The 10844-nt window shown below is 44.7% G+C and overlaps 3 protein-coding genes across 3 annotated transcripts; all 3 read left to right on the forward strand.

The window, feature by feature from the left end:
• Positions 1-122: 122 nt before the first annotated feature.
• Positions 123-7435, forward strand: FA14DRAFT_164637 (uncharacterized protein; the record flags this gene model as incomplete). Its single annotated transcript, XM_025499902.1, has 2 exons — positions 123-139; positions 1222-7435. The coding sequence occupies 2 exons, from the start codon at positions 123-125 to the stop codon at positions 7433-7435; spliced, it is 6231 nt and encodes a 2076-aa protein (XP_025356398.1).
• A 553-nt stretch (positions 7436-7988) lies between these two features.
• Positions 7989-9523, forward strand: FA14DRAFT_160972 (CDP-diacylglycerol--serine O-phosphatidyltransferase). Its single transcript, XM_025498913.1, has one exon. The coding sequence runs from the start codon at positions 8120-8122 to the stop codon at positions 9362-9364; it is 1245 nt and encodes a 414-aa protein (XP_025356399.1). The 5' UTR covers positions 7989-8119; the 3' UTR covers positions 9365-9523.
• Positions 9524-10051: 528 nt separating this feature from the next.
• On the forward strand, positions 10052-10831 carry FA14DRAFT_107460 (uncharacterized protein; the record flags this gene model as incomplete). Its single annotated transcript, XM_025495808.1, has 1 exon — positions 10052-10831. A coding segment is annotated over one exon (780 nt), but the record flags the coding sequence as incomplete, so codon positions are not given.
• Positions 10832-10844: the final 13 nt, after the last annotated feature.

The following is a 10844-nucleotide window of genomic DNA, read 5'->3' on the forward strand; positions in this document are numbered from 1 at the left end:
TTGTGTCATTTGGGCTTGGTTCGTGTTGGATATGAATAGCCGGATTTCCCTGTCTTTGCACACTCAAAGTAACAAAAAGAGCCAAAGCGCGAGAGCTAAAGAGGGGGTTCAAAATTGAGCAAATGATTATATTGATACTGTATGTATGTGTGTGTAGGGTGTGCAGATAATAATATTACACTAATCCTCCATAAGGGTGATTAAAGAAAGGATTTTTTATTACTTTTGTATTGGAGTGTATGTGTATGTGTGTCTGCAAGTCAAATCAGCCGACTATTCGTGTAAAGCAATCAAACAACACAACCACCATCACCGTTTTACGATTTGGGATTTACGCCATTCATTTCTTGTAGCAAAAGAACAAGAGAGAACGACAACAATCTTTACGCCTCCAACATCTTTTCTTTTTGACGCCATTCAAGCAAGCTGATGCACTTTCAATAATCGTTCCTGCATTACTCATCTTGCTTCGTCTGAAAGAGGGAGTGACTGTTAGTGGCAAGAAGAAACGTGCTGAGCAAGAGAGACAGCCTGCTTCAAAGTGAAAGATCTCATTTCATTTCAACCTGCATGAGCGGAGAGAAACAAGAGTACCCTTGAAACAAATTGTAAGTTTGACTGAAGAGTTCAATTTCACAACCATCATACTGACACTTCTAGTTGATCTTGATGATCACAGTGTGGACAGATGAGCTTGCCTTCATATGCCTCAGAGATTTCAAACACTTTTGGCGCACATTTGAGTAACCTTTTTTTTCCTTGAAATCGTGTGCATTCGCAAAAGAGGGGACAAACAAAAAGTCTCATGGAGAACGACGGTAAAAAGAAGAGTCCACGCATACATTCCCAAAAGACACCTTCACTCATTCAACAAACATCGCAAACTTCTACATCTGATCAAGGTCAATCTCGACAAAAAGACAAAACTCGATCAAGTGTACCTCAACCTACCCAAAAGAACATCTCTGGTCCATCTAGTGGCAAACGCAAAGCATCTGAATCCACTGATCAGATCACTGAATCGCGAAGAAGCAGCTTGAGAAGTGCTTCAAAGCTTGCAAAAGATCAAACGAACTCTGCAAGTCAAAGCAATACGCAAAGTACAAATCCTTTGGGCCCAGCAGTAGATCTATCTACTACCAATCCGGGAAGCAGTGCAAACAGATCGGCCAACACTGCTCTCTCTGGTCGAAGACATATCCGTCAATCTACCTCGACGAGTGATCAAGCTTCCTCAACAGCCAGTCAGCGCGGGCATTCTCCATTTTCGGCTCCTGCCACACCCGCTACTGCTCATTCGATCTCGACAAACGTGTCCGTCTCATCACACCAAGCTCAGACATCCTCGTCGACCTCGACTCGGAGGGGGTCAAAACGAGCAAAGACATCAAACGACGGATTGGTGGCAACTGCTTTGCGCGACTTACCGATCGCTGATCCTCTAAGTGGAGTAAGAGCACAATCGACAAAGAAGAAAAGTAAGGGTAAAGGAAAAGAAAAAGACATCATTCCTTCCACCAAACGTTCTCCAACAAGCTCAAAAGCATCTACAAAGAAGAGAAGTGCGCTTCGCAGCGAGAGTCCTACAGCAGAGCTTCCACCAAGTAAGCGTGCAAAAAGCTCAGAAGATACCTCGTCGAGCAGCGTCATTCGTCGTTCGAATCCACGTACAAAAAAGGACAGTATGGTGCAGAAGAAACAACATCCCTCTTCTGCCTCCTCTGGTCCTTCAAAGTCACGCACTTCAACGGGCAGTAATACTTCTCGTAGCAAAAGCAGATCTGCTAGTGGAGCCACTTCGTCTACTCGCTTGGTTGACCTGGATCAGCCCTGCGGTCCCTCAACTAATCACATGGATGAAGACGACGGGTTCCGAGCTGCTAATAGCTTCAGTGTTCATACAGAGACGGACGAAGAAGAGGATATCAACGAAGGAATAGATGACGAAGGAGAAGTTGAACGTGACACTCTTGTCGAATCAAATGAGATTGACAATATAGACCATGAAGAAGAGGATGAGGAAGACAACGAAGACGAAGAAGGAGATGAAGCTTTAGACAATGAAGATGACTATGAGGACGAAGAAGATGATCCAGATCAGTTCGATGAAGACCCAGATGATCCTTACGGTGACGGCGATGATGGAGGTGGCTTTGGAGGTCATATTCGAGCCATGGCAGGCTATATGACTGGTCTTGCCGGAAGATTCCGTACCCTTCTGAACTCGCTTCGTGATCGAAGAGATCCTACAGCCCAATTGGTTGCATTGCAAGAATTGTCGGAAGTTTTGAGTATTTCAAATGAAGACACATTGGCAGGATACTTTCCTACGGAATCATTTGTGGGTGAATTGATCTACTTGATGGGTGGACCAAAGCCTACCCGAACAATGACAACAAAGGAGAAGTCAAAGGAGGAGATCGAAAGAGAAGAAGAGGAAGATTCTTTGGCAGCTGCTCTCGCATTGGAAGACAACAGTGAAACGATGCTGTTGGCATGCAGGTGTTTGGCTAACTTGATCGAGGCCATGCCTTATGCTGCACATAGTGTCGTCTCTCATGGAGCTGTTCCAGTCCTAAATGCAAAATTGGTTCAAATCGAGTTCATTGACTTGGCTGAGCAAGTTTTACAAACGATGGAAAAGATTTCCAACGAATTCCCATCTGCTATCGTCCGAGAAGGTGGTCTTTCTGCTATGCTTCAATATCTGGACTTTTTCAACATTCACGTTCAACGTACTGCCATGAATGCCGCTTCTAATTGTTGCAGGCGTCTAAGTCCTGAGCAATTTGATAAAGCCAAAGATGTGATGCCAATCATCAAGAACGTCTTGTCTTACAGCGATCAACGCTTGGTTGAATCAGCATGCAGATGTGTAGTGCGTTTGATTGACAGCTACCGTCATCATACAGACCTGCTTGAGCAACTACTGGATGACGGCGTCGTTGGTTCTATCAATGCTGTCTTATTGCCAGGGTCAACTACATCGTCCAGCAGTACGACAATCAGTACGACTATCTACACTGATATCTTGAAAGGCCTTGGAACCGCAGCTCGTGTCAGTCCGTCTGTGGCTGTCACTTTACTCGAGAACAACATCGTCGAAACACTTTACGTGCTCTTGACTGGCTCTTCAGCACCATCGGAAGATGGAGGTGATGGCCGCGGACCTGCTGCCAACATGAATGCCAAGAAGGAATCTGAGTCTGTGGAGGACAATGCGGGCGCAGCTTTTGCTGTTGTCAATTCTGATGGTTCGGAAAATGTGGCAATTGCAGATGTTGCAATCTTGCAAAATTTAGCACAAAGACCCAAAGAGCAAGTACAAGAAGCACTCTCTTTGGTCGCTGAACTTTTGCCACCTTTGCCACGGGATGGTGTTTTCGATTCGAGGCAATACACCGAAAAGGCTTACAATCGACGCAAAGCGAAAGCACAAAAGCTGGAAAAGCGCAACAGTGATTTCAGCTCAACATCTTCTCCAGAATCGCGAAGCAAGTCTCAATCGGCCGCCGCGGCCGACGAAAGTGGCGATCGTTCGAATGCACAAAATTCTCCCTCCCAAGCTGTTGTAAAACCTGAGAGAGTGAAATCAGAGCGAGAGTTGAGCAGAGAGAAGGCTCAATCAAGAAGAATTGCGGCATTACGAGAGAAGCAAGCATTGGTCAAACGTTTCACCCAACTCGTTCTACCAACATTGGTAGAGGTTTATGCTGCAAGTGTTGGATGGAGCGTGAGAAGTAAGGCATTGTATGGTATTCTCAAGATCGTAAGCTTTGTGGAAAATGAGCCATTGTTGCAAGCACTCGATAATGTACCTCTTGCAAGCTTTGTTGCTTCTATCCTTTCCAGCAGAGACCACGCGATGCTCGTCCAAGGTGCATTGCAACTCGTTGAGCTTCTAACAACCAAGCTTCCCAACGTTTACAGTTCCCTGTTACGACGTGAAGGTGTGATGTGGGAGATTGAGGATATTGCCTCCAAAGAGCCAACCGGTAAAGGCAAAGAAGGAAGAGAGAAGAGCAAGGAGCAAAATGGCGAGCAAAGCGCTGAAACGAGCGGTCACGCCAGTGATCCAGCAGCACCACTCGAGATCTCCACCACACGTGACGGTGAATCCCGTTTACCGTCCATCGCTTTACCCTCTTCTAACTTGTCACGTCTTTTGGCAATCTCAAACAGTATGCAAGCTGGTACGATTTCATCTCGAATCATTCCATCCAATCAATCACGTTCAACTGTCTCGACCGCTCCACCAGGCATGGCTACAGTAGGCGGACAATTGATGTCAGCAACAGACGCTGCAGATTCTAACATCTGGAGAGCTCGAGTATTGTGTGATTCATTATCACCTCAAGCTTCAAAAGCTAGTGCTGGTGGCGCTGATGAAGCAGGACGTGCTTTGAACGATATCACAGACTTGGTCGAAACTCTTAAACAGGAGGAGGATGAAGACAATGCAAAGTCTACGCTCAAAAGCATCACGGATCTCTTTTGCAAGTCTGAAAATCCAATTTCTAGCTTTGAGCTGCTACGATCTGGTTTGGTCGATGGCTTGTGCGCTTTTGTGAATGGCGATCAAAACGCAATGCCCAAAAATGTTCGGGAAAGACTGCTCACGGAGGCAATTATGCAAAATCCTATCGATCCGTCGAAGCCATCTGCAGCTGCTGTGCTTGTACGTAAACTACAAGAAACATTAAGCAGACTAGAAGATATGGAGATCACGACGGCGATCTACAATAGCGAAGAGATGAAGAGAAGTCCAACGGCAAATGTGGCAAGACAAGTTCGATTGAAATTGATTGCGGAAGGATCTGATGCTGGTGACATACCACGGACGTGCACAAATATTGTGGTCTCCATCCATGCAATCACATCTTTCCAATCTTTGCACGATCATCTACGACCAAAGATTGCTGCTTCACAGTCTATGTTTGGAGCAAGTAGTAGCTCAGCGCCTGGTCCTTCGTCAGGCTTATCGACAATGCTGGAATCTTTGGCCTCCAACGCTGGTATTGAACTCACGGAAGCGTTCCGAGAAAGTTTGCGAGCTGCTGCAACGGCCTCTTCCACTGGCAGACCTTCTTCTACTTCCCGTGCGCGATTGGAAATCGGGGAAGGCGAAAGTTCAGGCAGCACAAGTAACGCTACTGGCAAGGAAGCAAATAAAAGTTCAAGACGTCGAAGCTCAAGACTTAGTGGCAAATCCTCTGCCGATGATGAAAAGTCAAAAGCCAAGGACGAAGATTCGAAAGTAGAAGAAAAAGAAGGCGAGACTGAAGAATCACCGGAAGAGACTATGACAAGGAAGTTTGTTGAAGATATTCTAGGCGATATGGAAGGCCTAGAAGGAGGTGAGGCATTTTCCGACGATGAATATGATGAGGAACTTGTGGAAGATGAGGATATGTCTGGTCTTGACCCTACTTCGATCAATGCCGGAAACGGAGATGAAACAGTTCAGCTTGAGGTTGCACAAGACGGTGAGACAAAGAAGTCAAGCAAAGCCGATTCAAGTGCGATCCTGTCCAAGTCTGCTCCATCATCGGACAACAGTTCGTCACCTTCCAAAGCTGCAGCCTCTTCGTCTTCCGGGAAGATTTCATACGCCAATGCTTTGCAGAAGAAACCTGTCGACTGGCACTTGCAGTTTGAAATGGACGGAGAAAAGGTTTCTCTAGCATCAACGATCTATAGTGCAATTCACAAGCATGAGATGCGAAACAAACCAGCCAATGCAGCTGCTTCTGCTGGCAGGCATATTTGGGCAAATACGTACACAGTCAAATACCGCAAAGTGTCAGGTCCTTCTCCGGATGAAGAAGAGAAGGAACGTGCTACCCCAGATCCATCAGTGGATCCTTTAGAGCTCACAACCTTGCCCGATTCCATCTCGCCAAAAGCAACCTATGCTTCTATTTTGCTCTTGTTGAGAGTACTGTACAACTTGAATCGTCGTTGGAAAGAGACGAGCGAATGGAGAAGACTCAACAATCATCGAGCAATAAATGCATTGAATGAAGCTGCATTTGTGAACAACAAATTGACTGCGAAGTTGAATAGGCAGTTGGAAGAACCGATGATCGTTGCAAGCAACTGCATGCCACAATGGTCATTGGATCTGCCTAGAGCGTTCCCATTCTTGTTCCCGTTCGAAGCTCGCTACGCATTCTTACAAAGCACTTCTTTCGGTTATCATCGTTTGATCAATCGCTGGCAAACACAGCAATCGCGTAATCAAGATGGTTCAAATTCTTCTTCTGCTCGTCACGATGACTCTTTGGCTTTGTTGGGTAGACTTACTCGTCAAAAGGTTCGAATTTCACGTAGCAACATCCTAGCATCTGCTTTCAAGGTGTTTGAGCTGTACGGGACCAATTCATCTCTGCTCGAGGTTGAGTACTTTGATGAAGTGGGAACAGGATTAGGACCTACTCTAGAATTCTACGCAATGGTTAGCAGAGAATTCGCTAAAAAGTCAACGCACATGTGGCGATCGGACGAAGGAAGAAGTGGCGAAAGCGAATACGTTTACTCTACAACTGGTCTATTCCCTGCACCATGTGGCCAAGATGACGTCAATGCCGAAAGCAGCGGACCAGTGGGTAAATCAAGAGCACATGCGTTCAAGATCATGGGTCAATTCGTTGCAAAGGCCTTGTTTGATTCTCGCATCGTTGATTTGAACTTGTCAACGATGTTTATGCGTCTTGTCTTGAACGAATGCGTGCCAAATACGTTGGATATGTTACGACAGGTTGACCCAACATTGGCTCAATCGTTGGATAAGATTCAATCAATGCAAGCTGATGAATTGGAAAGTCTATCTTTGGATTTCACACTTCCAGGATATGCTGATTACGAATTGCACGCAGGCGGTAAAGATGAGCAAGTTGATTCTACAAATGTTTCATCATACATCGAAGAAGTGATTACTCACACGCTCAATACTGGAGTCAAGCCTTTGGTACGTGCTTTCCGCGAAGGATTCAATTTGATCTTCCCGATCAATGCTATGTCTACGTTCACCCCAGAAGAGGTTGTTATGTTGTTTGGAAATCAAGAAGAAGACTGGAGCGAATCAACATTGTTGAGCAGCGTGAAGCCAGATCATGGATACAACGTTGACAGTCAAACGTTCAGAGATGTGATTTCAGTCATGTCGACATTCACTCCGGTTGAAAGACGTGATTTCTTACAATGGTTAACAGGATCACCAAAATTGCCCATCGGTGGATTTGCCGGTCTTCATCCTCATTTGACAATCGTCAAGCGTACACCTGATTCCAATCAAATTGCCGATCAAACATTGCCAAGTGTGATGACTTGTGTCAATTTCTGCAAAATGCCTCCATTCAGTACACGATCGATTATGAAAGAACGTCTATCATTGGCCATGCGTGAAGGTCAAGCAAGTTTCCATTTATCATGATCGATACACGCACAAATCCATGCTATGATTTTATAACTATACTATTCTAGATTTCACCTCTTATTCTCTTCTCCTCCCCGTTCATGTGTAAAGCATTCAAGCAATTTGACGAACAACACTCTCCATTCATGTACACCTCACTTTTTGTATACACACATTCAGACATCAATTCATTTCATGATCATTAATGAGCGCTATCATTTTTTGGCCAAGAAGGAAAAGCACGTTTGCTTGATGAAGACACGTGCGGAGAAAAGTGTTTCTTTTGGACTCCACTTTAATTAAGTATGACATCTCCTGTCAGTGAGTGGTAAAAGCGCGAGGCGGTGTTGAGAGGAGAAAAAAAGCAGAAGAAGCTAAGAGCATCGCTGAACCAGCAGCGTGTGAGTGCCAGGCTGTGCTCCGTGCACTTCAACTTCACTTGACGAATCAGGAGACTTGCTTTGTGCGCCATGATGTTTTAGGATGGAAACGCGTAGTATTTTTTAGTTGAGATGTAGTGTATTGTATTGTACGTGCGTGAGAGGTAAATCTTCTTTTTGTCTGTGACGCTTTTTGAACTTTGTGACCATCATTATCAAGTAGCATTAAGTTTTGAATCGATCGACGGTAAATTGATCATTCTTGACTTGATCATAGAAAAAAGTATCGTCTTTTTCTCATTTTATTACGTTCAAACATAGTATGCCAGGAACAGTGCCAAAAGCAACAGATCCAATCCTTGTTACTTCAATTGCAAACGCACCTGCTCCACTTTCTGCACAATCACCAATCGCTTCTTCTGCTTCTCAACCACAACCACAAGAATCAAATAGTAAAGCAGCTTTAAGCTCTGATCTTTCAAAACATTCATTACTCGTAACTTCCGTTCCTGCCGGTCATCCTACTGCCGGCGTCGCATCTCCTGGAGCTGCTCAATTAACCGCATCTGGAGCACAAACTTCAAGTTTAGCACCCAGTAACAGTCCTGCAAAAGCAATGGCTCAACCAAAAACAAATCCCGCAAACGTGAGCGGTGCATCTAAAAAGTCCAAAGGCAAATCATCTTCTGGCGGCGGCAAGACTGCAAATGATGGACAAGAAGGAAATCATGCCGAATTGATCAAATTTATCGAAACAAATGGTCATTTTAGCTTGGTAAGAAATTTCCATTTGGCTGATGCTTTCACGCTGATGAACGGCTTTTGTGGCGCTCAATCTTTGTTTGCTTCTGGTCGTTATTTGACATCATCTGATCCTCGTCATGCGTGGTCGGCTTTGTGGTTCCCTCTATTTGGAGCAATTTTTGATCTATTAGACGGAAAAGTGGCTAGATGGCGCAACAGTAGCAGTATGTTAGGACAAGAATTAGACAGTTTGGCTGATTCGTTATCTTTTGGTGCTGCACCCGCATTTGCTGCATTCGCTCTTGGATTGCGCTTACCGCTGGATACTCTGTTGTTGACTTTGTTTGTCTGTGCCGGAATTGCAAGATTAGCCAGATTCAACGTCACAACGGCTTCCGTTCCACACGATGCAAAAGGAAAAGCACAATATTTCGAAGGATTACCCATTCCTTCTTCCTTGGTTTTGGTCGGTGGAATGGCAATCTGCTTACTTGCCGGTCGTGTTGAACCAGGAGGTTTGCCGATCGTGTTAGCCAAAGAGCGTGGTGCATTGGCAGGGAAAGGCTTGACTTTCACCGCCAGTTTGAGAGAAGTGATTCCCGGTGCGAATTTGGGACGAGGTGTTCCGTTGGGAACATTGGGAGTTGATGGTACACAATACGTTACAAATTATTTGAACGGCTTTAGCTTCCTACGACAACACAAGGATGTTGTTGATACGATTGCATCTTTTGCAAATTTGGAAGTTCATACGTTGAGCTTATTGTTTGGTGTTTGGGCTATTTTGATGATCAGTAAAACGCTACGTGTTCCCAAGCCATAAAGCACTACACACTCAAAACAATCAATACCTTCTTAAAAATCCTAATCTTTTCCTTAAAAAGCAAACCAACAACGGAACTGCTTTATACACTCCAATGTAGAAATGAATGTACCTCTCTGATATCCAAGCCATTCTGAGCAATTGATGATCTTTTCTCTATTTCTCGGATCTTCTCTTGAGCTGAAACAATTTGCATGTCCAACAACGGGCCTAAGAGTCCAGCTCTGATGCGGCAAAAACTTGTTTGCGCTCCGTGCGCAGAAAGGCAAGGCAGCGCGTTTGTTGCCAATCGAAACTCGTATCTTGCCGTTGAATATGAATGTAACATTGATTGATTGATTGTCATCATTATTACCATCATAATCAATCAAGTCAAAAATGTCACAGGAAGGAGAATTACTAAAACCTTCCACAAATACTGCACCTGCTGCTCGGAGAAGTGTTTCATTTGGACCTCCTTCAATTTCATCACCGCCAAACGGAAACGTTCCAACGATTTTAGATCAAACAGCAAAAGGTGGAGAAAGTTCATCATCATCACAGATACAAAGTCAGAACAATGCATCAGGTTCATCAAGAAGAGTGGCTTCTGGTTCTTCGACAGGTGCAGGAGAAGCAGTGGAAGGTTTGCCCCCGGGCTCAGTAAGCATGACACCTTCAGGCTCATCGACCGGTGCAGTTGGAAATACGAGCGGTATATTGAAACCTGCATTGAAGGCAGATACAAATCATAAGAAACTACCACCTCAATCTCACTATCAACATCCCGATCCACTTCTAAGAAGATTAAGATTGGTAGACGACAAGGGACATGCGATCAATCTGAAAGAATTCTTTGATGGCGTCAAGATCGTAGCTTTTTATTTCAGTAGTCAATGGGCCGGACAACCGCTCAAGGAATACCATAATACCATTAGCGAATTTGCAAGAGAACATCAACGAGAATTCAAGGTGATTTACGTTAGTGTGGATGTGGATGAACAATGGTATAAAGCTGGAGTGAAGGGACAACCATGGGTTTCGATGGTTTGGAACGATGGAAGTTCTTTGCCTTCTCCCAGTACAGCAAATTCAACATCACCTTCTGCAGGAACGGACGATGAGCCTTTACCGCCTTTGTTCAATAATGAGAACTTCTTATTGGCACAAGAGTTCGATATCGATGAATCACTATCAAAGACCGATACATCTGGAGAAGCTTACTTACGCCCATTCTCTCGTGTCCACTTAGCAAGTAAGCTCAACATCATCGCTGCTCCAACGGTGTGTATCTACCATATTGAAAAGCAAAAGATGTTGGATTGGAACGTGAGAATGGCACGTTTACACAGAGATCAAAGAGATGAAACATGGTCAAGGTGGAAGAAAGGAGAATCAGCAAAGAGTTTCGGCTTAAGCGAAGCATTGGCAAATTCACCTGGAACGGTCAGCTTGGCAATCTTTGTTGCGGTATATTGGATCATCTTATTGGTTGGAGGAC

This window comes from Meira miltonrushii (genome assembly GCF_003144205.1).
Source record: "Meira miltonrushii strain MCA 3882 unplaced genomic scaffold FA14scaffold_2, whole genome shotgun sequence".
In the NCBI taxonomy this organism is placed as follows: domain Eukaryota; kingdom Fungi; phylum Basidiomycota; class Exobasidiomycetes; order Exobasidiales; family Brachybasidiaceae; genus Meira; species Meira miltonrushii.